At 33.2% G+C, this 25,856-nt stretch overlaps 4 protein-coding genes across 7 annotated transcripts; 2 read left to right on the forward strand and 2 right to left on the reverse strand.

Moving 5' to 3' along the window:
• Positions 1–12,029: 12,029 nt before the first annotated feature.
• Positions 12,030–14,666, forward strand: LOC119606192 (ell-associated factor Eaf). The gene is made up of 2 exons (XM_037959609.1): positions 12,030–12,751; positions 12,808–14,666. The coding sequence occupies exon 2, from the start codon at positions 13,001–13,003 to the stop codon at positions 14,249–14,251; it is 1,251 nt and encodes a 416-aa protein (XP_037815537.1). The 5' UTR covers positions 12,030–12,751; positions 12,808–13,000; the 3' UTR covers positions 14,252–14,666.
• LOC119606195 (anaphase-promoting complex subunit 11) lies at positions 12,150–12,981 on the forward strand. Its single transcript, XM_037959614.1, has 2 exons — positions 12,150–12,751; positions 12,808–12,981. Exon 1 carries the CDS (start codon positions 12,249–12,251, stop codon positions 12,504–12,506), a length of 258 nt encoding a protein of 85 aa, XP_037815542.1. The 5' UTR covers positions 12,150–12,248; the 3' UTR covers positions 12,507–12,751; positions 12,808–12,981.
• A 1,562-nt stretch (positions 14,667–16,228) lies between the features above and the next one.
• On the reverse strand, positions 16,229–24,840 carry LOC119606193. 4 transcript variants are annotated; one of them, XM_037959613.1, is made up of 5 exons: positions 24,739–24,840; positions 24,489–24,565; positions 16,625–18,501; positions 16,317–16,527; positions 16,229–16,258 (listed from the first exon to the last, which is right to left on the reverse strand). In XM_037959613.1, the coding sequence occupies exon 3, from the start codon at positions 18,495–18,497 to the stop codon at positions 17,373–17,375; it is 1,125 nt and encodes a 374-aa protein (XP_037815541.1). In that variant the 5' UTR covers positions 18,498–18,501; positions 24,489–24,565; positions 24,739–24,840; the 3' UTR covers positions 16,229–16,258; positions 16,317–16,527; positions 16,625–17,372. The 4 variants fall into 4 exon arrangements, with proteins under 4 accessions (XP_037815541.1, XP_037815538.1, XP_037815540.1 ...); XM_037959610.1 differs by having other exon boundaries at positions 16,317–18,501; XM_037959611.1 differs by lacking the exon at positions 16,229–16,258 and having other exon boundaries at positions 16,313–18,501.
• LOC119606187 lies at positions 21,712–23,748 on the reverse strand. The gene has a single exon (XM_037959603.1). The coding sequence runs from the start codon at positions 23,746–23,748 to the stop codon at positions 21,712–21,714; it is 2,037 nt and encodes a 678-aa protein (XP_037815531.1).
• Positions 24,841–25,856: the final 1,016 nt, after the last annotated feature.

Genomic DNA, 25,856 nt, shown 5'->3' on the forward strand with positions numbered 1-25,856 from the left:
TAGTTAGTTAGTTACTTAGTTAGTTAGTTAGTTAGTTAGTTACTTAGTTAGTTAGTTAGTTAGTTAGTAGTTAGTTAGTTAGTTAGTTAGTTAGTTAGTTAGTTAGTTAGTTAGTTAGTTAGTTAGTTAGTTAGTTAGTTAGTTAGTTAGTTAGTTAGTTAGTAGTTAGTTAGTTAGTTAGTTAGTTAGTTAGTTAGTTAGTTAGTTAGTTAGTTAGTTAGTTAGTTAGTTAGTTAGTTAGTTAGTTAGTTAGTTAGTTAGTTAGTTAGTTAGTTAGTTAGTTAGTTAGTTAGTAGTTAGTAGTTAGTTAGTAGTTAGTTAGTTAGTTAGTTAGTTAGTTAGTTAGTTAGTTAGTTAGTTAGTTAGTTAGTTAGTTAGTTAGTTAGTTAGTTAGTTAGTTAGTTAGTTAGTTAGTTAGTTAGTTAGTTAGTTAGTTAGTTAGTAGTTAGTTAGTTAGTTAGTTAGTTAGTTACTTAGTTAGTTAGTTAGTTAGTTAGTTAGTAGTTAGTTAGTTAGTTAGTTAGTTAGTTAGTTAGTTAGTTAGTTAGTTAGTTAGTTAGTTAGTAGTTAGTTAGTTAGTTAGTTAGTTAGTTAGTTAGTTAGTTAGTTAGTTAGTTAGTTAGTTAGTTAGTTAGTTAGTTAGTTAGTTAGTTAGTTAGTTAGTTAGTTAGTTAGTTAGTTAGTTAGTTAGTTAGTTAGTTAGTAGTTAGTTAGTTAGTTAGTTAGTTAGTTAGTTAGTTAGTTAGTTAGTTAGTTAGTTAGTTAGTTAGTTAGTTAGTTAGTTAGTTAGTTAGTAGTTAGTTAGTTAGTTAGTTAGTTAGTTAGTTAGTTAGTTAGTAGTTAGTTAGTTAGTTATACAGTTATACAGTTAGTTAGTCACTTAGTTAGAACTTCCCACAATGTGTCTCGAAAGCCGTGCGATTTTACACCTCCTGTTTATTTCCTATAAGGCCTTTGGAAGTCGCTACTTTATGCTGACCAACAACCGACAATTCTCATCTTATAGGCAAACATTGTTCACGTTAGCAATACTCAAAAAAGTAACCAATATTGGACGTTCTCAGTGGGCTTAGTAAAGAACAGCCACGGTGGTCTTATACATGAAATCATTCTAATGATCTTCTCCATGAAATTAAAAAACTAACCCGAACCTATGTAATTTGCTGCATATTAATTCTTTCAATTACATTATTTTCTTCGATCACATTCAAAGATCACTCTCAACGTTCACTTATTAGACCAATTTCGCTGAGTGTTCAATGATCTGAAATATGTAATACGAACCCTTATAAATAAAACAACCCTTAACTGATTGTTTAGAATACTTTAACAAGATACATACATAATAATTATATTTAAAATCCAAAAACTAAGCATTTTCCAATAAGAATCTAACAAAATTGCCCAAAAATTTATGCCAGGTGCATTAAAACAAAATTTACTTGCAAAAATATAGAAGTAATTTAAAGTCAAGGACAAAACCATAAATTTTAAGAACTCGAAGATGTTAAGCTGAGGAATGCTATACCGTTGGACTGAATTCAACAATTTAAAATCTGAGAATTTTCTTAATAAAATTTAATTATCATTATAAAAAGTCTAATATCTTTAATACACTGTTGAAACATAAATAAAACTTTGTTGAGTGATTGCTGTTACAGAAAAAGTGACTGCAGCTGTCAAATTCAACCACTTTTTACTACTCCATATTACACATTTGGCTCATTTACTATATAAACCCTTTAAATTTACTTAGTTTAGTCCACATACCGTTATTTTAAAAACCGATCTGGTCACCTTTTAGTAAAATACACATAACCTTTTTGAGACGCATCTGTGTCTCTCATGTTCAAAATGTTTCATTTGGACTTCGAATAAAACGTCAACAATGTATATGTATGTATATATGTAGTTGTTTTTGTTTTGTTTTGTCGCTGTCATTATGTGATTGTCACTTTTGTACATGTGAGTGGGTATGTTTGTTGGATTTATTCGTATGCCAAAGATTTTGAGATGCTTCTCCACTTTTCTCACTCCACATTGTGGATGCATTTATAGCGATAAAATGTGACCAACTAATTATAATTAAATTTAAAATAGACTATAAAATAAACAATAGTCTGGTCCATGGAATTGGACTATAAAAAGACTATAGTATGGACTATGGAATAGACTATCACTATTACTATTTGGACAATAGAATAGTTTGGTCAATAGAATATAAAATAATACAGTCTGGGCTATAGGATAGACCAGGGTGTACTGAATATTGTTAAGTATACCGTGGGAGATTATAGAATAAACTACGGTTTGGACTATATAATATACTATAGTATGGAGTATAGAAGCGTTAACTATAGAACAGACTATAACGTTAACTATAGAATAGACTATAGTCTCGATTATGGAATAGCCTGTAGAATATACTAGAGTCTGGACTATAAAGTGCATCTAAGTAGTTGGTGCCATTGTAATCCCAACTCGAACAAAATATGTTGAGTGGTTAAATGAAGGTGTACTTTCAGACATCTTAATGTGAAGGTACATACTAAATACATACATATTTTACTTGAGCATAATTGAAGTTTTATTTAATCAAACCCACTCCAAAATGCATGATCATGATGATCGAGAAATTGCGCATTTATTGTGACATTCAAAATTTAAGAAACAAAAAACTGATGCCATAAAATGCAGTTAACTTGAACTTAACCCTCATACAGGTTTTTTGCGCAATATTTTGTGGAAGATTTGGTTTTTTTTTTTTCATTTGCCAGAATTTTTTTCGATATTTTTCACTGACGTCATTTGTTAAAAGGAGGGACAGAAATTAAGGAAATAATTTAAAAGCAACCGAGTTATTTTCGATTGGCTTTAGAAGGTAAAGTTTTTTTTTAAGTTGCCTGTGTGAAAATAAATTTTTAAAAATGTTCCATTGTTAATATGGCGTGCTAACAAAAGGAAGTTAATTTTAAATTTAGTTTTCTTTATTATTATTTTTCATTCACTTTAATAATAATGTGACTAACCTTAAACGTTCTTGAAAGTAATGCAGTTTAACATATCGATGCTAATTTTAAATGATTAAACTGTATTTTATTAAAGTTAATGCGTTTCGTAGCAGGGTGAAATATGCAACGCATTTTAAATAAGATTTTTGTTGTTGGGGAAAAAGGGCCTTTAAAAAAATATGTACACATGTACACTAACTAACTAACTAACTAACTAACTAACTAACTAACTAACTAACTAACTAACTAACTAACTAACTAACTAACTAACTAACTAACTAACTAACTAACTAACTAACTAACTAACTAACTAACTAACTAACTAACTAACTAACTAACTAACTAACTAACTAACTAACTAACTAACTAACTAACTAACTAACTAACTAACTAACTACTAACTACTACTAACTAACTAACTAACTAACTAACTAACTAACTAACTAACTAACTAACTAACTAACTAACTAACTAACTAACTAACTAACTAACTAACTACTAACTACTAACTAACTAACTAACTAACTAACTAACTAACTAACTAACTAACTAACTACTAACTAACTACTAACTAACTAACTAACTAACTAACTAACTAACTAACTAACTAACTAACTAACTACTAACTAACTAACTAACTAACTACTAACTAACTAACTAACTAACTAACTAACTAACTAACTAACTAACTAACTAACTAACTAACTAACTAACTAACTACTACTAACTAACTAACTAACTAACTAACTACTAACTAACTAACTAACTACTACTAACTAACTAACTAACTAACTAACTAACTAACTAACTACTAACTAACTAACTAACTAACTAACTAACTAACTAACTAACTAACTAACTAACTAACTAACTACTAACTACTAACTAACTAACTAACTAACTAACTAACTAACTAACTAACTAACTAACTAACTAACTAACTAACTAACTACTAACTAACTAACTAACTACTAACTACTAACTAACTAACTAACTAACTAACTAACTAACTAACTAACTAACTAACTACTAACTAACTAACTAACTAACTAACTAACTAACTAACTAACTAACTAACTAACTACTAACTAACTAACTAACTAACTAACTAACTAACTACTACTAACTAACTAACTACTAACTAACTAACTAACTAACTAACTAACTAACTAACTAACTAACTAACTAACTAACTAACTAACTAACTAACTAACTAACTAACTACTAACTAACTACTACTAACTAACTAACTAACTAACTAACTAACTAACTACTAACTAACTAACTAACTAACTAACTAACTAACTAACTAACTAACTAACTAACTAACTAACTAACTAACTAACTAACTAACTAACTAACTAACTAACTAACTAACTAACTAACTAACTAACTAACTAACTAACTAACTAACTAACTAACTAACTAACTAACTAACTAACTAACTAACTAACTAACTAACTAACTAACTAACTAACTAACTAACTAACTAACTAACTAACTAACTAACTAACTAACTAACTAACTAACTAACTAACTAACTAACTAACTAACTAACTAACTAACTAACTAACTAACTAACTAACTACTAACTAACTACTAACTAACTAACTACTAACTAACTAACTAACTAACTAACTAACTAACTACTAACTAACTAACTAACTAACTAACTAACTAACTAACTAACTACTAACTAACTAACTAACTAACTAACTAACTAACTAACTAACTAACTAACTAACTAACTAACTAACTAACTAACTACTAACTAACTAACTAACTAACTAACTAACTACTACTAACTAACTAACTAACTAACTAACTACTAACTAACTAACTAACTAACTAACTAACTAACTACTAACTAACTAACTAACTAACTAACTAACTAACTAACTACTAACTAACTACTAACTAACTAACTAACTAACTAACTAACTAACTAACTAACTAACTAACTACTAACTAACTAACTAACTAACTAACTAACTAACTAACTAACTAACTAACTAACTAACTAACTAACTAACTAACTAACTAACTAACTAACTAACTAACTAACTAACTAACTAACTAACTAACTAACTAACTAACTAACTAACTAACTAACTAACTAACTAACTAACTAACACTAACTAACTAACTAACTAACTAACTAACTAACTAACTAACTAACTAACTAACTAACTAACTAACTAACTAACTACTAACTAACTAACTAACTAACTAACTAACTAACTAACTAACTAACTAACTAACTAACTAACTACTAACTAACTAACTACTAACTAACTAACTAACTAACTAATACTAACTAACTAACTAACTAACTAACTAACTACTAACTAACTAACTAACTAACTAACTAACTAACTAACTAACTAACTAACTAACTAACTAACTAACTAACTAACTACTAACTAACTAACTAACTAACTAACTAACTAACTAACTAACTAACTAACTAACTAACTAACTAACTACTACTAACTAACTAACTAACTAACTAACTACTAACTAACTAACTAACTAACTAACTAACTAACTAACTAACTAACTAACTACTAACTAACTAACTAACTACTACTAACTAACTACTAACTAACTAACTAACTAACTAACTAACTAACTAACTAACTAACTAACTAACTAACTAACTAACTAACTAACTAACTAACTAACTAACTAACTAACTAACTAACTAACTACTAACTAACTAACTAACTACTAACTACTAACTAACTAACTAACTAACTAACTAACTAACTAACTACTAACTAACTAACTAACTAACTAACTAACTAACTAACTAACTAACTAACTAACTAACTAACTAACTAACTAACTAACTAACTAACTAACTACTAACTACAACTAACTAACTAACTAACTAACTAACTAACTAACTAACTAACTAACTAACTAACTAACTAACTAACTAACTAACTAACTAACTAACTAACTAAACTAACTAACTAACTAACTAACTAACTAACTAACTAACTAACTAACTAACTAACTAACTAACTACTAACTAACTAACTAACTAACTAACTACTAACTAACTAACTAACTAACTAACAACTAACTAACTAACTAACTAACTAACTAACTAATAACTACTAACTAACTACTAACTAACTACTAAGCTAACTAGCGAACTAACTAACTACTAACTAACTAACTAACTAACTAACTAACTAACTAACTAACTAACTAACTAACTAACTAACTAACTAACTAACTAACTAACTAACTAACTAACTACTAACTAACTAACTAGCTAACTAACTACTAACTAACTAGCTACTAACTAACTAACTACTAACAAACAACAACAAACAACACAAACAAACAAATAACTAACTAACTAACTAACTAACTAACTAACTAACTAACCTAACTAACTAACTAACTAACTAACTAACTAACTAACTAACTAACTAACTAACTAACTAACTAACTAACTAACTAACTAACTAACTACTAACTACTAACTAACTAACTAACTAACTAACTAACTAACTAACTAACTACTAACTAACTAACTAACTACTACTAACTAACTAACTAAACTAACTAACTACTAACTAACTAACTAACTAACTAACTAACTAACTAACTAACTAACTAACTAACTAACTAACTAACTAACTAACAAAAACTAACTAACTAGCTAGCTAACTAACTAACTAACTAACTAACTAACTACTACTAACTAACTAGCTAGCTAACTAACTAACTAACTAACTAACAAACAACAAAACTAACTACTAACTAACAAACACAACAACTAATACTAACTAACTAACTAACTAACTACTACTAACTAACTAACTAACTACTAACTAACTAACTAACTAACTAACTAACTAACTAACTAACTAACTAACTAACTACTAACTACTAACTACTAACTAACTAACTAACTAACTACTATCTAACTAACTAACTAACTAACTACCACTAACTAACTACTAACTAACTAACTAACTAACTAACTAACTAACTAACTAACTAACTAACTAACTAACTAACTAACTAACTAACTAACTAACGAACTAACTAACTAAATAAATACTAACTAACTAACTAACTAACTAACTACTAACTAACTAATAACTAACTAACTAACTAACTAGCTAACTAACTAGCTAACTAACTAACTACTAACTAACTAGCTAACTAACTAGCTAAGTAACTAACTAACTAACTAACTAACTAACTAACTAACTAACTAACTAACTAACTAACTAACTACTAACTAACTAACTAACTAACTAACTAACTAACTAACTAACTAACTAACTAACTAACTAACTAACTAACTAACTAACTAAACAACTAAACTAACTAACAACTAACTAACTACTAACAACTAACTAACGACTAAACTAACTAACTAACTAACTAACACAAACTAACTAACTAACTAAGTAACAAACTAACTAACTAACTGATTTTTATGATCAAAAATAGAACAGTGAAAAATTTACACGTTTCCTTTAACTTAAACGGCTTAACATTACCCGATTTGTTCGGCATACTGCGAAATCAATAGTGTTTTTTACGAAAATTTAAAACTGTCAAAAATACCAAAACTTTTTTCTAAATTCCTCAAAAGTTTTTTTAATTTCTTAAAGTTTCGATAAATTAAAATAAAATTATGGATTTTTTTTAATTACAACATGTAGATTTTTTTAATTTTTACAAATTTGAATTTTTCGACTTTTAGACTTCATAAAAAATTGTTGATTTTTAAAAATTTTGCAATATAACATATAAAATCAATAATAAATCTAATTTTTTATAATGTTCTATAGTTAAAACTAAAAGTAAACTATTCATTCGTTGTATTGCAATTTATGAAAAGTCTACTTTTCAATATTGTTTAATTATTTCAAAATAAATTTGGCGCCTTGGATTGTGTTTGGCCAACGTTTGGCATCACTCACAAGAAACGCCAGATATGGCAACACATCTCAATAATTTTGGCGAACTGACAAAAACCAGTGTTGTGCGAATAAAATTATTAAACAAGTATGTAGTTGCTGTTGAATTTTAAAAGTCAACGTCGTTAAATACAACTTAGCTAAGACGACTGGTATAATAAGTAATTTTTTTGTATAGTTCTCTTTGAAATATAAATATAATTTAAATATTGAAATTCTGATAAAGAAGTTTTAATTTTTTGTTCAATTTGTGCAAATTTTTGTTTAACCGGCTATCAGACGTTATGTCAACGTCTTTGACATTGTAAGATAGACGGCCAACGCCGTTGTTTTTAAGCACTTGTTTGGCTTAGTTTTCGGCGACCTATTTTCTTATTATTGACACAGAAAAACGCCGAGAAACGAAAAACACAAAACGAAAACAAGTAAGAAAGTATAGTCGGGCGTGACCGACCATATGATACCCTACACCAGTTATCAATATTAAATGTGATTTATTTTTCATAATAAACCATTTATCATTTAAGCAATTATGGATGAAAAGTTAAAGTTTATAAGTTAATTTTGGGTATTGAAGTAATTTTCTGAAGGGGACTTTGTATGGGAGCGAGGTCATCAAGACTTGTATAAAACTTAGTTATGCCGACTTTTATCAATATGCAGGTATATTTAACATAATTATGAGCTCAGAAGCCCTTTTCGGGGGGTTCTGTTGTATGGGGGCTAGGTGAAATAATGGACTGATTTTAACCATTTTCAATAGGCTTCGTCGTCCTTGAGCCAAAAATCGTGTGTGTCAAATTTCATCCAATTATCTTGAAAATTGTGCACAAGGTTTACATGGACAGCCAGACAGACGGACGGACATAGCTTAATCGACTCAGAAAACGATTCAAAGCCGATTGGTATACTTTAAGGTGGGTATAGGAAGAATATTTTTGAATGTTACAAACATCAGCACAAATCCAATATACCCTCCCACTAAAGTGGTGTAGCGTATAAATAGCATTGCAATTGGTAGAGACCAGAGACTTGCGCCGATTCGGCTTAAGCCGACTAAGCCTAGCCGCCGAACAAAATATCAAAGCCGCCGCCGAAAATTGTTCATGCTTGAAAATTTCGCCATATTTTTGATTGCCGTATTCAGGGGGTATCCTTGGGATACATACTTATTATTATACCATTGATCTCAGCAGAATCACTAATACACCCATAATAGAGCGCGATGTCTGTCTGGTGTGCCTTTCAGTGAAGCTCTTGTTGTCTCCAAACACTATGGTGGCCGAATATTTACAAGAAACAATTGTTAACCCGCCTTTTATACAAATTTATAGCTTTGTAGAGAATGTCTTCACGGACCTAGAGGATATAACATGGCTAGGTATGTAGATGTTGTTTGGGCAAAATATTGGTACTAACCATTGTGGGCTTTATGTCGACTTTAGATCCCTTATAGTTGTCACACTATACCAAATAAGCATTCTTGCTGGAATTAAGGTTTAAAACAAGTTCAATTCCAGTCAAACATTCAAATTTCAAGTGTTGAAATACACTTTCATTACACTTTAATTCAATAGCATTCTCCAGTGAAAATGAAACTTGAATTCAAGTCGAACATTACAATGTTTTTACAGTAGAATTCAATGCACGAAATCTATATACATACGTATATAAAATTCTAACGTTACTGACTGACTGATTCATCATCGTAGAGCCTAAACGGTTGAAGCGAAAGAGCTGAAATTTGGGCAGAAGGTTGGTCTCCCACCAAATGTATCCAATAAGACGGGATTTTTGGAAATTCGAATTTTTTGGGGGTTAAAAAAGGGTAAAAACGTAAATTCGGTAACCTCAAATCTCCTTAACTAGAAAAGTTACAAAAACAGTTAAAGCGGACAGGTGTCCGGTAATTTTTTCAAATTCGGCCCCTTTGGGGAATAAACGCTTAAAAACTGTAATTTGGTACTTCTTTTGAACCCTATGTATCTTTTAAACCAGAGAACATTCAAAAAACATTCAAAACATTTGAATACTTCATAACTTGATGAACAAATAAAAATATGAATTTAGTACTTTTTGGATATTCAGATTGATTTTATTCAAGAAACACTAAATATGCTAATGGAACATGAATGGAAATGGAACACCGGTACCAAGTTATATTTTTTTTTATTTTTTCATTCTCCAACTGGTACTTTTTGAGTTTTCTATGATATTGAAATCGAAACATGAAATTAATAATTAAGGGACTTTTCGGAACTTTTTCGTTCTACAAAGGTATTTTTTGAGTTTTCTATAAAATTTAACCTAGAAACATGAAATTGAGCAAGTAGACTCCGGAGTAAATGAGAATCTATAAAATGGGACTTATTGATACTTTATCGTACTTCGACTGGTACTTTTTTGACTTAGAACTTAAAAACATTTAATTAAGCACTTGAGAATCTATAAAAGTGGACTTTTTTCTATAATATTAAACCTAGAAACATGAAATTAGGAATGTACAGCCCGGATTAAGTAATAACATATAAAAGGGGACTTTTTGGTACTTTTTCGTTCCTCAAAAGGTATTTTTTGAATTTTCTATAATATTGAACCTATAGACATGAAATTAAACCTGTAGGGCATGGAGTAAGTGAGAACATATAAAATGGGACTTTTTGGAACTTTTTCGTTCTTCCTATGAACCTAAAAACATAAAACTAAGCAATAAGGGACTTGAGTGAATGAAAATTTAAACTGGAGTATTTCTGGTAATTTTTCGTTCTTTAACTGGTACTTTTTGAATTTTCTAAAATATTGAATATATAAACATAAAATTAAACACGCAGTATCCTAATTGAACGAAAATTTATCTCGCTTACGTCCGTTTTGCAAAAAGGGCTCGATATCAATCGAAATCTCTATAGGCCATAATTGACCCTGCCCCCTTCAATAATTGATTTTAACGTTTTCTACGTACTTAATAATACCATAATAAAACAATTTTTGTTGCAACGAAAATATATAATGTAAATATGTACATATATGAAATCTTCTTCAGAAAATGACTTAAACGCACATAAATGGCTTTCAAATGGCGATGTCGACAAAAAAAAAACATTTTTAGGGACCGAAACCTAAATTTATGAAAAATAAAATTATGAGGATCGGTCCGCCAATATAACCCTCTTACAGAAAATTAGTTTATAGCTAATACATCATTCCAAAAGTTATCATTATGGTAGAATTAAAAAAAAAATACTTTAAATTATAGAAAACTTTGTCCATAATTGACCCAATTCCACATTTAAGTCCCTTATCCGAAAACCACGGTGACGTTCTTATTATTCTAATGATCAAAGTCCATATATATATATATATATGTATATGACCACTTCCGAAATTTGCTCTTTTACGATATATGATTTGCCGAATATCCCATATGAACTAAATATAAAATTTTGTATATCTGGGAAACTATTAGATTATTCAAAAATTGCAAATTATTGCGTGGAATCTCCCATATGTAACAAATTGTAAATCTGGAAAACCATTGTAGTTAGAATCATCAAAATCGTTAAGTGGGTTTCTTATTTATATTGCTTTTAGGGTAGCACAGCACACTGGGTATAGCTAGTAAATAAATAAAATATCTTTGTTTTTACGTTATTGATCATTTTCTTAATGCAAAATTTTTTAGAAACTGATTTTCTGCAAGATGTTTTATATGGAGGATAGGATTAAATACCGGCAGATCCTCGTAAAACTTGGAGAAAGGATTTGTTTTTAATTTTTAAGAATTTTTTATTCATCCCTGCATAATTTCTCACACAACTTTTGAACTTGCTCTGTTTTGTTGTTATAAACAATATATTTGCTTCCAAAATTCCACTTTCTGATCTCTCGCATTCCGTTTTTATTTAAAATCGTTGAAAATTTAAAAACTAAACGTAGTTGAAAACTTAGCCGGCTTACAGTCGATTTTAAGCCGCCGCCGACATATTTAGTGTCAGTCGCCGCCTTCGTTATTATTTGTCGACGCAGGGCTCTGGTAGAGACTCGTAAAGACTAATAAAATTTTGTGTAAACTAAGCAAAAATTTGTTTAAAGTTTTATGAAAAAGTATTGAATTACAAAATCAAAATATTCTTTGCTTAGCTACAGAATAATTTGGAAGAAATCTTTAATTTCTTTGATTAGTCGGCGTCAGTACTACTACAGCTCAAGGAACAAAAGTTGTAGTTAAAAAGTTTTCGCTTGTGTAAAAACGCAATTATTAGTGATTTAACTAAATGTCAAAATGAAAGTAACAATTAAATCATGGATGGGAGTTGCATCATGGCGTTGGATAGCAAACGATGAAAATTGTGGCATTTGTCGTATGTCCTTTGAGTCAACTTGCCCGGAATGTGCACTGCCCGGCGATGATTGTCCTTTAGTGTGGGGCGTATGTTCGCATTGTTTTCACATGCATTGCATTGTTAAATGGCTGAATTTGCAACCCTTGAATAAACAGTGTCCAATGTGTCGGCAAGCTTGGAAATTTAATATACATTAGAGAGCAGAGCAGAAGTTACAAATTCCTGTGTGTAAAAAGAAAAGTTAAAGTAAAAGTTTAAATAAATAAAAAAAAGTAATTGAAGAAAATTGAAAATTTTGCACAAAAATATTGAACATTAGTTTGACATTTAACAAAAAGGAGTGAATATTATCGAAAAATTTTGTAAGGAAACAAAATTTAAAAGCAAATATTGATTAAAAGTTTTTTTTGCAACAACAACAACTTTAATAGCAAGAAAAAAAGTAAGAAAGAACAAATACAAAACTAAAATGAAAAGAATAACGTTTTTTCCCTTTAGGTAAAGCAATAGAGTTGAATAAGAGAGAAAGAGAGAGCAATAGCAAGCGTAAAAGCGAATGTTGGAGTGTGTGTGTTAATTTTTTTCCAATTAGAAAACTAGTAAGAAAAACAAAATCAAAAAGGATATTAGTAGTTAAAAGAAGAAGAAAAAAGCAAGAAGTAATTGAAAAAATAAAAACCGGTAGAGTAAAATGGAGGAAGAAAAACTTACACTGCCCGGCTTGCCGCCTTTGCCAAAAAGTCTTAGTGCTGCTATACAGCATCCCTCAACAGCTTCACCCCTTAATCATGGACACAATAGTCATCATTTCCTAGATCCTGATTTATATTTGGGTGCCTCTACTTCCTCTTCGGCGGCGGCACATCGTCAACGTGGTAGTGGAGGAGGTGGTGGAGGCAGTAGTGGCGGTGGGGGCAGTTCAAATTCTTATCGTCATGGCAGTTTATCTTCTACGCAGGAGTCATTAAGTGACCGTGAAAGTTTACACAGTCGAGCCTCCTCCACACACAGTGGCCAGCTTCATTTATATCAATCACAGCAACAGCACACTCCTACCAACAACAATCATTCGAATCACAGCAGCAATAATAACACCCACAACAATCACCATCATCAGCAGCAGCTGCATCAGTCACGTACTGATAGTGATAGCACTTCCACTTCTAGTACCACCTCTAAGCTAGACACCCAATTGGCTATTCTAAGGCGAGAAATGTATGGCCTAAGGCAGCTGGATCTATCGCTGCTCTCTCAGTTGTGGGCTTTAAATGAGTCTATACAGGGATTTCGTGCTTATCTGCAGGAACAGGAGGCTCTCTCGCCACCCTCTCCCTCACCCACACCCTCTGAAACTAATTCATTAACTTCAGAGCCAGAAGATGAGTCATACTCAAATCATCAGCCGGTTAATAATGCCAAGCTAATGCCTCAGATCTCGCTAACGGCTCAACAGCAGCAGCAACAGCTGCAACAACAACAAATAATACCACCAAAAAGAGGTTCAACCACTTCCCATGCCTCCTCTACCACAACTTCCAATACTTCTGGTTCTTCTTCGAACAACTCCTCTATAACTAAACACCAGCAGCAACAGTTGCATCAACAGAAACAACATCATCATCACCACCAACATCATCAAAGCAGTAGTCAAGGTATGCCTCCCTTAGCACCAGCACCGCAAAAATCACATCCACAATTGCCACGTATACTACAGCAGCGTATGCGTCGTGCACCACCACCGCCACCACCAAATCGTCCTAAATCTTCGGCCTCTATAGCCTCGGCAGCTTCAATATCGACCAACACCAGTCATGGCGGTGGTCGTCACAGTAGTAAATCTTCGTCTCCCTCTCCTTCACCTGGAGGCAGTATTGGTGGTGGTGTGGGTGCCACTGCCACCTCATCGACTTCGTCATCATCTTTGGCCCAAAGGCATGTATGACAAAATCCCTTCTTAGACTAGGCCCTAGAGCTGCCCGTCTAGTTTAAGAACAAAGGGGATAAACAAATAACAAACAAAACAATTGCATCACACCAAATCAACAGAGTTACATACCGTAATAACAACTACAACAAAACAACTTTAAATCAAAAGTATAAATCAATAATTTTTAACTGAAAGGAAAAATAAAAACAAATCGTTATCAATCATCATCAAGTTAAAGTCAATTCAATGCGTTTTGTATAGAAGACATTCATCTAACTAAAATACTCATTTAACATAATATATAGAAACTTCTGCAAACTCAAGTAAGTTGGTTTTTCTTTCTTATTGTTTTTATTTCTAAGAAAAAAATAATAGAATTTAAACCAAAAAACAAAAAAAAACCTAACTTATACGAAGAAGAAAAACAAAAGACATTTCACTATTATTCACATTTCTGTGTTTTTAGTTTGTAAGAATTTAAAGCAAAAATACTTTTTTTTTGGCTGATAATAAAAACAAATTACAAAAAATTTTATTAAATTATTAACTTTTTTTACAAAATTTAATTCTTTTTTTTTCCAAATTTTATACTATAGAAATTGAATTAAGTGGATTTATTGAATATTTTAAACAAAATTTTTACAATTTTTTTTTATAAATTTTGTCAAATTTTACTTTTTTTTTTAAATATTGGAAAATATTTAGTTTTAGTAACTTGTTTCTTGTTGAAAATCATTTTTAAAGGGTTCTTGTTCTGATGGTGATTTTGAATCCGTTTTTGCTTATCACCACTTTTTTTAACGTTCGGCTTGTGCGTTATATCTTGGATGATATGGGGCGGTTGTTATATGTGTGAAACCTCGATCTGCTATAAATTTCTTGAAAAGAGTACTTACAAATTGTTGTAGTTGTGATATTGGAAATATTCAAAAATTTCAGTTCATTTCGAATATGAGTCAATAAAAACAAGGTGGTATAAGCCATTGCAAGGACCACCTGCAGTGTCAATGTACTAGATGCATTCCATAGGTTTATTTGTTATAGTCCTCGATATCCTCGATTAATTCTTTCTTTACCTTGATGGCCACGATGAAGTTGTTTAAGGATATAAAATCTTAATCTTGAGTTCTGCCGAAATGTTGTTTATCCAACCATTGTTTAGCGCTGATATGAGTGATTGCAGTGTTTTACATTTGTTTTACAGCGCAAGCAATTACTATGACTTTACCAAGATTCATGTTGGTATCAATGAGTGTTGACAATACATCAACACATCCAAATACTTTGGTATTTGATGTATCAGATCTTGAAATCATATGTCGTAAGAACGACCATCATATTTGCATATTTGTTTGCTATGCTGGAACATCTGATTGTTGTAAGAGGTGTGTGATCATTATACGAAATGAAATGTCTTCCATAAACCATCTTGTGACATTATGTTGCCAAGAAATTTGATTTCATTAGCGAAAAAATTGTATTTGTAACATCAGGTGAAATCAATCTTCCGTTATACCGGAAGGTGGCCACCCTAATGATGTCATGAAAGATTGCATTATATAAAATCCAATCCCCATCAACTAATGACCCATTCCGGTGCATTCCTTAACCTCTTAAAACCCGCGCAACCACACTACTGAGATGGATCTGTTGATTCGGCAACAGCAGCTAGAGACGTATTTGGTAGTCCGAAATACCCAGCAAATAAATCGGGATCCCTCTGTATGTCAGATAATGGGACAAAGGATGTAGGAATTTCCAAAGACAAATCGAACCGAATAATTGTCCCCACACAAGTTGAGTGGTGGGCCTCAACCATAAGTTGCGTAGCATGAAACAATATGAGTCCTGTTGAGATGGCAACAACACCGAGAACTTTCCTGAAGTAAAAGGTCTACTAAATCAGTACTAGTCTCCTGTCGGCCAGTGGAGTCTTTCCCGATCGTTCAACAATTACATCAGTTCCATTCTCAGACCATAAAGGACGATCTACGGGATGACAGGCAACTACCAAGTGTCAACCTGAAAATAACCAACCTATACTGGCGCCCTACTACGCAAATAGTAAAAGATACTCAACGGGTTTAGGAATCCAGCATAAGTTGCTCTGTCACATTACCCAGTGACATCTGTTGTGATGGCAACAGCACCAGAGAGAGAATCCAGACATATATAAGACTGTTGCTTGATTTCAAATGGTCTAGAATTATTCTAGTTTTCCTCGATAGTTTATATTCAGTGTCTACTGTAGATGGTGGGCGTAACCTGCGAACGTGGTATTGTTGCCTTCTCTATGTATGTTTTTGTGTGTGCAGAAAAAGAAATAAAAAGACAAGAAAGTTAAGTTTTTTCAAAAAAAAAAAGTTTATTTATTAAATTTATATTTACCTTAAAGATTCTCAAAAGGGGTTGTGCACTAAACCAAGTGGTTGTAATGGCGTTCACTTAACAAGTGTTTTAAAAAACAAAAAAAACTATGCAACTAGTTGCGAATTACTTTATACCGTTAGCGGTTTTACTAGTTAGAATTTATCTCTACACTTTTTCAAAGATGAAAAAAGAAGTAGTTAGATAAATCCTAACGTAGTATAAAGGGAATAGAAAATAGGGTTTCAAATTAATTTCTAAAATGAACATTGCCGGCCACCTTGCAACGACGAAGTTAGTTGCAACAACAAATGAGAAATAAAGGTTAATAAATCTAGGATAAACTTATACATATATACATTTTTTTTTTATTATTATATATCTATTTATATTATGTTTTCTTTTCAATTTTTTTTTTTCCATAATTATTATTTTTTTTTTTTTTTCAAATTTTAAAAATATCGACGAAAGGTCAAAGGACCTGGGTAGATTTTTAAGAAGTCTCTCGACTTTCCCCACAGAACCGAAGTCCCACAGGTGAATTTTTAAGAAGTCTCTCGACTTTCCCCATAGAACCGAAGTCCCACAGGTGGATTTTTAAGAAGTCTCTCGACTTTCCCCATAGAACCGAAGTCCCACAGGTGGATTTTTAAGAAGTCTCTCGACTTTCCCCATAGAACCGAAGTCCCACAGGTGGATTTTTTCAGTCTCTCGACTGTTCCCATGAATAAATAACATTCACAGGTCAATTTAATATGGCTTTATTTTCTTAATAAGGGGATTGGCCGGAAATGACCCATCCAAATAACGTGTATTGGGCAAGTGGAAGACCCGGGCTAGAATGGATTTTTCCTTTAATAATGGAAGCACTTAGTTCTGGCCCTAAAACCAACGCGACCTGTCCCGACTGATTAAATGTGGGATCAGCTAACTGAATCCCGTCAAATAAAGTTAAAATGTCGTTGGAAATATTTTCCGGTGGAGTACGAATACCGACCATTTTCCTCACTGTTGCAGACAACGTTAGTTGAGGGTGATGCGCGTATATTGAGCCGATAGTCAAACCACATATATTAACGCCGTTCGCAGACGAGACAGGCAGCCTAAGCTGCTGGACTAGGGACTCACAAACATAAGACATCGGACAACACAAGTCTAAAACCGCTCGGACCAAAATTCGACGGTTGCCTATCAACAAATTTACCTTTAAGGTCGGAGACAGGTTAATAGCATGTCTTAATGGCACATTAGAAGCTTGGACGGGATAGGGAATCGATTTCGCTTTTGACTGCGCTGAAGTATGGGGTTTAGGTTTCGCGTCTTTCTTCTTTTGACCTTTTCCTGGTGAGTGCAAAAGAGAGTGGTGATTGTCGTGGCATATGTTGCACTTCACCAACGACTTGCACTCATTAGCCAGGTGTTTTGTTGATAAACAACGGTAGCAATGTCGATGTAGAACGACAAATCTGAGCTTCTTTTCGTGAGACAACTTTCGGAAACTAGCGCACCTATACAGCGGGTGTCTTCCTTTACATTGCTTACACACATTCGAGCCCGAGGATTCCACTTTTGACGCCTTTGCGGTTGTGGGAGCTGCTGCCGGGTCTGGATCGGTAGATTCAGAAGACTTCTCAACCGAAGCGACCTTTAATGTAAGCAACTCTGGTGCTGAAGCAGGTACCGAAGCAGATGCCACAGCAAGTGTTGGAGTAGGGGCTGGAGATGGTATTGGAGCAGGTACTGGAGCAAGTACTGGAGCAGTTACTGGAGCAGTTATTGAAACAGGTACTGGATCCGGCACTGGGGTATCCTTAGATCCCTGGTCCTCTACCTCCATCACTTCCTTGTCCGACTCCAAGAGAGCATCTTCCATCGCAATGGTTAAAGCGTCCATGGTACTAGGAACAAGGAAAGTTATTTAATATTTTTAATTTTATAATGTTTCATTAGTCAAAACGACTAATTTTGTGATTGGTCGCTTTATTATGCCATTTTCTGTTCGTATGTCAGCGACGCGAACATGTTCATCACTTCCCGGATAAGTTTTAACAACTCTACCTAGTTTCCAGGAAGTCGGAGACATTTGTTCATTTTTTATAACTACTAAGTCACCTACAGATAAGTCTCGTTCAGGGTATTTCCATTTATATCTTTTATGAAGATTTGATAGATATTCTTCCTTCCATCGTCGACAGAAGTGATGGGATAGCGCTTTGACTTTCATATATCTATTTATGAGACTGATTGGGGATTCATATATAGAAGGCTCCGGGGGAGCTAGTATTGGTGATCCGATCAAAAAATGACCAGGAGTAAGAGCTACTGGCTCATTCGGATCATCACTCATTGGACACAACGGTCTCGAATTAAGACAAGCCTCAATTCTTGCGAGAACCGTCGATAGTTCCTCAAAGGTATATTTCACGGACTTAGCTTCTTTACGGAAATGAAGTTTAAAACTTCGAACTCCCGCTTCCCATAGGCCTCCCATATGAGGAGCGCCTGCTGGAATAAATCGCCAAGTTAGTCCATTAATACCGTAAGTGGAACACATCCGAGCACGACTTTCTGACAAAAATGTTCTAAAATCCCTTTCCAGTTCACGCGAAGCTCCCACAAAGTTCGTTCCGTTGTCGGAGAACATAGTAGTGGGACAACCTCGTCTCGATATAAATCGATTAAAAGCGGCCAAGAATCTATCAGTTGATAAATCTGAAGTGACTTCCAAATGGATGGCCTTAGTCGCAAAACAGACAAAAATACAAACATAGGCCTTTAAAGTTTGACACGATCTACTATTTAAGTTTCTTATGTCAAAAGGCCCAGCAAAGTCGACTCCAGTTGTCGTAAACGGTCGGCCTATCTGAGTTCGTTCGGGGGGTAATGCTGCCATTATTTGGGTACAGGTGCGCTTACGGTCAAGAATACACCGTTTGCACCGATTAATAACAGCTCGAACTAGTGTTTTTAGTCGAGGTACCCAATATTCGATCCTTAAGATCCTGAGCATTAACTGATTTCCACCGTGGATAGAAATCGTATGTACGAACTCAATCAAAAGACGGGTAAAGCGACAAGAATATGGCAACAATATGGGATGCCGTTCGGTATAGACTAATGAAGGTGATTTTGTCAAACGACCATTAAGTCTCATAACACCCTCATTATCCAGAAATGGATTCAAAGTCAATAAAGGACTTTTCGAAGATAGTGGTCTTTTATCCAAAAGACATTGGTATTCTTCGACAAAATTTACCTTTTGAGCCAAAATGGCCAATCGTAGTTTTACTTTCTTAACCTCAATGTTTGTCACGATGGTAGACTCAAAGGAATTCTGATTTTTATGAGCCGAGTGAGTTTTATAGAAAAATCTAAATACATAGGCTAACACTCGAATTGCCCTATCAAGAGAAGAAAATCTCTCAAGAATGTCTTCATAATTCGAAAAAAATGAAGCATGAGATTTTACTGCACGAGCCTCTAAGTCCGTATCTAATAAAGCCAAATTTCCTAGATTCCAGGTAGTGCTTTTTTCCCGAAGCCAATTTGGACCATGCCACCATAGATTGTTCTGTATCAAATCAGAGGGTGAAATACCCCGACTTCCCAAGTCTGCTGGGTTGTCGTCAGATTTGACATGGTGCCAATTATGTCTTCCGACCACTTCCTGAATTTTACAAACTCTGTTGGCTACAAAGGTTGCCCATGAACAAGGGTCCTTTTTCAGCCAAGCAAGGACGATTGTAGAATCAGTCCAACAATATATTTGACATAATGGGATGTCAATTTCGAATAATACGGATTTTAAAAGATCCGTCGCAAGAAGTGCACCACTGAGTTCAAGTCGTGGTAGAGAAATTGATTTGATGGGAGCTACTTTCGTTTTAGCAGTTAACAGATGGGTATAAATTTCGCCATTAGGTCTTTCGACTCTAGCGTAAATTACCCCTGCATATGCTTTTTCAGATGCATCTGAAAAGACGTGAAGCTCCACTGTAGAATTAGGTATATAATTAACCCATCTAGGAATCTGGATGTCGTTTACTTCATGATATGAAGCAGCAAATTTTTGCCATTCGGCTTCAGTAGCGGGCTTAAGAGCTGCGTCCCAATCTATCTGGTCTTGCCAAACCTTCTGCATTATCATCTTAGCGACAATAATGACTGGTCCTAACCATCCAACAGGGTCAAATAATCTAGCTATTATAGATAGTACCTCCCTTTTCGTGTGACTTGATCGCATCGAAATACGATCCACATTAAAATAAAAAGAGTCCGAATGAGCATTCCACCGTAACCCAAGAGTTTTTGAGCTACTTGACTCAATAAATGTCAATAGTTTGGCATCTACTAAATGCTCAACGGGTATACCAGATAAGATGGCTTTCTCATTCGAAGTCCATTTCCTAAGAACAAAACCCGCTGATGCTAAAGCCGCTATAAGTTGATCGCGAGCGATCAAAGCGGTTGAGATCTCGTGAGTCCCAGTTAATACGTCATCGACGTACATACATTTCCGAAGTATTTTCGCCGCTAGAGGGTACTCAGCTTCGGAATCTTCAGCCAATTGTACCAAGGTACGAATGGCAAGATAAGGTGCACAATTAACACCGAAGGTTACAGTCTGTAACTCATACTCTTGAATTTCCTCCGTCGGAGAATCACGAAACAAAATTCGTTGAAATGGAGTATGAGAACTATCAAGTCTAATCTGCCTATACATTTGTGTTATATCACAATTAAACACAAACCTAAAAAAGCGCCAACGTAAAATCAGGAGAACGAGATCTGCCTGTAATGTGGGTCCCACAAATAAACAATCGTTAAGACTGTTGCCGTTAGACGTTTTATTCGACGCATTGAAAACCACACGTAATTTTGTGGTCTTTCTGTCCAATTTTATAACTGGATGATGAGGCAGGTAGCAAGAAGATGAAGGAGAGTCTTTAACTGGACGCATATGGTCTAAAGTTAAATATTCCTTAACGACGTCATCATACATATTCTTGATGACAGGATTTCTCAAGAGAGAGGATTCTGTCCGTATAAATTGCGCCCTAACATTCTGTTTAGACTGACCTAAAGTTAACGTCTCGGGAAATTCAGGTTTAATCCCTACGAGTAGTTTTCTTATAATTGTCCTCACACATACGATCATGTGCTGACATAAGTTTCCGTTTAGGAGGTTCCTCTATTTCCCAAAATCTAAGTAAGGTACTATTTATATTATCTTCTTCAGAAAATTCAACTCTAGTGCTGTATACCTGAATTGAAGACTGAGGAACCGGACCAGTAATAATCCAGCCGAAAATAGTTTTCTGAGCCACTAATGTCCCTAAAACCTTTCTAACTGAACCCATTATAATTCGTGGATATAAATCTGCCCCTAAGAGTAGATCTACTGGTTTAGAATCAAATAAGTTAGTATCTGCCAAACGTATATTTGGCAAATCATTTCGATACTCATTCGATATAACAAATGAGGGTAAATCACCAGAGATCGTTGGCAAAACGAGAGCTACTGTACTCAAAACAATTGAAGAGTCCAAGGGCGTGCCAATATAAATGGAACACGATTTCCTTGATATTACAGAATTCGCCTGGTTGATACCAGATATTTGAGCATTCGTCGATTGCGTCAAAATTCTTAAACGATTCTGTACTCTTTCGGAAATAAACGATGATTCCGAAGCAGGGTCAATGAGAGCACGAGCTGGGTACGTCATACCCTGGTGATGAATATTCACCATCGCTGTTCCTAACAATACGGTTTGGTTTTGCGAAGTATAAAACGCCTGTCTATTAATAGGAGCTGAGGTGTTAGAGCTGTTAGATGTTGCTACTTGAGAAGAATCTGTGGGTATAGATAGAGCAGCTTGTGATATAGCACTTGTGCTCGGACCCGAATTAGAAGTTCTAGAACTTCCATTTGAATCCTCTGAAGTAGGCACATTTCTATGTAACATAGTATTGTGCTTCTTTTTACAAATAGAACAACAATGCAGACTCTTACAATCCTTCACTTCATGATTTCGTGACAAACAATTAATGCAATAGTGATGTTTCTTAATAGCCGAGAATCTGTCCATTACCGAAAGTTTTTTAAATCTCTTACAATCCCGCAGAAAATGGCTTTGATTCTTGCATAAAATGCAAGAAAGGGAAGAAGATGAAGTGGCATGGTGCGCCTTCACCTTTGGAGTCGATAATTTTTTAGATTGTGGGACTTCCCTAATGTCACGTAGACATTCTAAGGTCTGAATTCTTTCTGTCAGAAATGCATCCAGATCTTTCCAAACAGACAATACGAATTTGTCTTTTATACTTTGTTCCCATAAGGTAACAGAGTTATCGGGTAGTCGTTGAACACAAAGGAAAACAATTATCGGATCCCAATTTTCCGTCGAAACATTATATATTGATAAGGCCGAAAGACAACTGTTTATACCTCTTTGTATGGTCTTGAGACCTTCAGAAGTTTCCTTTTCAATAATAGGAAGATTAAAAAGAGATTTAAGTTGGTTGTTAACCAACATACGTGGATTTTCGTAAGCAGCCCTAAGGCTATTCCACGCCATGTCAAATCCTAAATGCGAAATAGGATATTTAGCTACTATTTCCTTTGCATCACCACTAGTCTTACGTATAAGATGACACATCCTTTCTATGTTGGTGAGACGAGTATTATTTACGTATAACACAGTAAATAGATCCCTAAAAGCGGGCCAAGAGAGATAATCTCCGTCAAAGGTCTCAACATCGCAGGGCGGTACTACTAAACTATGGTGAGTTTCAGTATTGTTCTGGCTAACTACTGGAGAATCACTAGTCTTTTGAGTTTGGGCATAGGTGTGCAATCGTTCTTTAATATTCGATAAACAGTTAACGAATGCATTATAAGTCGCCTGATACTTTGATGATACGACATCTATATCATCAGGTTCTGTTGTGTCCGAAGTAGCTAAATAGTCTAGATATGTCTGATAGGTTGACTTAACCTCGTTCATTAAAACCTTCAATTCATCGGAATGAACCTCTAAGCTAAAAACAGTGAGTCTTTCTTCCCTAAGACTGTTCATATTAGCTTCAAAGCTTATGAGAGCATCAGAAGCTCTAATAAAGAGAGCAAGAGCAGGCACAGACATAGTTATTTTAATATAAATGCGATTAAATAAAATAAATTTAATAATTTAATTCAATTTAATTTTATCTTTATTTAAAAGACTTCAATTTATCACGATTTATTATTACGTAACGTATTTAAATTGCACAAAGGAAACAAATAATTTAATAAAATTGCAAATTTGATACAAATTTTATTAAAAACTGTGAAAAAATATTTAAATAATAACCAAATTTAATATTAGTCAAACCGACCGACCGTAGGGTAACAACTCAAAACGGAAGAAGAAGCAGATAATTGTATGTATGTATATAAAGATTATGTACAAGGTACATAAACATAAAATTCTTTATTTATTTCACTTCTTCTTTGTTTTATTTGTTATTATTTTTATTGTTATATTTTATTTTTATTATTTAATTAATATTTTTTCACACCCGATTTTATTAAATTTATTTTTCGCACTTTCTTAAAAATTTTCTTTTAATTTTATTTTATCTTCACTATGTCTGTCCGTTTATGTAAACAAATGCACGGTAGATATATTAAGCACTGACAAAAAGGTAGTCACTAATGTCAAACAAAAAAAAGGCAGTTGGCAAAGCAATCAATCACAATAATACACAAGAAAGCTTTCTGTGTATGTGTGAATATAAATTTAATAAACAAGACTTGTTCTTTTGTCTTTCTTTTATATTTATTCTTTTATATGCACTTTAAATTTCTTTGTAATAATATCACTCAAATTCAAAGATTACGCACCTTATAAATCCAAATTTTTTATTAATGTTGGTGGATGAAATGGTGGTGGTTTTTTCTTTCGAAGAAAAGATGGCGATCTTAAAGAAACCAAATACACAAGAAATTAATTTGAGTGCTTCAAATAATCCGGCTTCAAAAATCCGGCTCGATCGGACCAAATGTTTTTGTGTGTGCAGAAAAAGAAATAAAAAGACAAGAAAGTTAAGTTTTTTCAAAAAAAAAAAAGTTTATTTATTAAATTTATATTTACCTTAAAGATTCTCAAAAGGGGTTGTGCACTAAACCAAGTGGTTGTAATGGCGTTCACTTAACAAGTGTTTTAAAAAACAAAAAAAAACTATGCAACTAGTTGCGAATTACTTTATACCGTTAGCGGTTTTACTAGTTAGAATTTATCTCTACACTTTTTCAAAGATGAAAAAAGAAGTAGTTAGATAAATCCTAACGTAGTATAAAGGGAATAGAAAATAGGGTTTCAAATTAATTTCTAAAATGAACAATGTATATTGTTCAGAACTGTCATATATAAGGATCAATCCAAAGTATCGTACACATAAACACGTATGTTTGCCTCCCATACTTGAAGGTTCTTTCTGACTTGCCCCGGTGAACATCCATCTATATGATATTAAAGTTGGGATGACTCCTCCGATGACATTCCAGGAGGTACTGTTTTGTCCTCGACTTCGTTTCCTCGTATAGGATGCTGTTCAAAGGTAATTTGAAGACTTTGGAAGTCCTTTGAATGCAAACTTTTGGCAGCTTTCAATATTTCTGTCGCTAAGCCGAGGTGATCATACGGGAGTTACATAATAAAGCGCATTTGGCCGTCCAATTGTTATGTATTTATATATAGTCATTGAGGTTTTCTTATCCATAGCCCAAGTGTTGCCAGCTAGCGCTTTGAGAACCTTGAAACAATTTCGAAATTTATACGCGATTGCTGTAGCCTGAGCTGAGAAGTAAGAAGCTATAAAAGGTGATCCCAAAAATAAATTTTCCACCCTAAATTGGCTAAAATAGTAGCTATATTCTCTTTTTTACTGCCATTTTTCTTGGTTGATATCATTTTGAATGTTTTCTAAAACTATTTAACTTTTCTATCAAAATTGGCTTAATACCTGCTACTCTTGTAGATAAATGTACTCAGAATCTGATGGTGTTGGATGGAACGATTTGTATAAATACCATGGATATGTAAACTTCACTATTGAGTAGTTTCTCTCATTTTTTTTCAATATCGACAACTTTTGTATTCAGTTAAGATCATGCCAGATATGGCGATGTTTTTGTACTTTTTATAAGCTGAGGGGGGACAATCTGAAATCTTATTGTTTTAATATTGTTACGAAATATACTGCGATTATA

Source organism: Lucilia sericata, unplaced genomic scaffold (assembly GCF_015586225.1).
Source record: "Lucilia sericata isolate MDLA Ls3-8-SP2 unplaced genomic scaffold, ASM1558622v1 Contig000558F_arrow, whole genome shotgun sequence".
NCBI lineage: Eukaryota > Metazoa > Arthropoda > Insecta > Diptera > Calliphoridae > Lucilia > Lucilia sericata.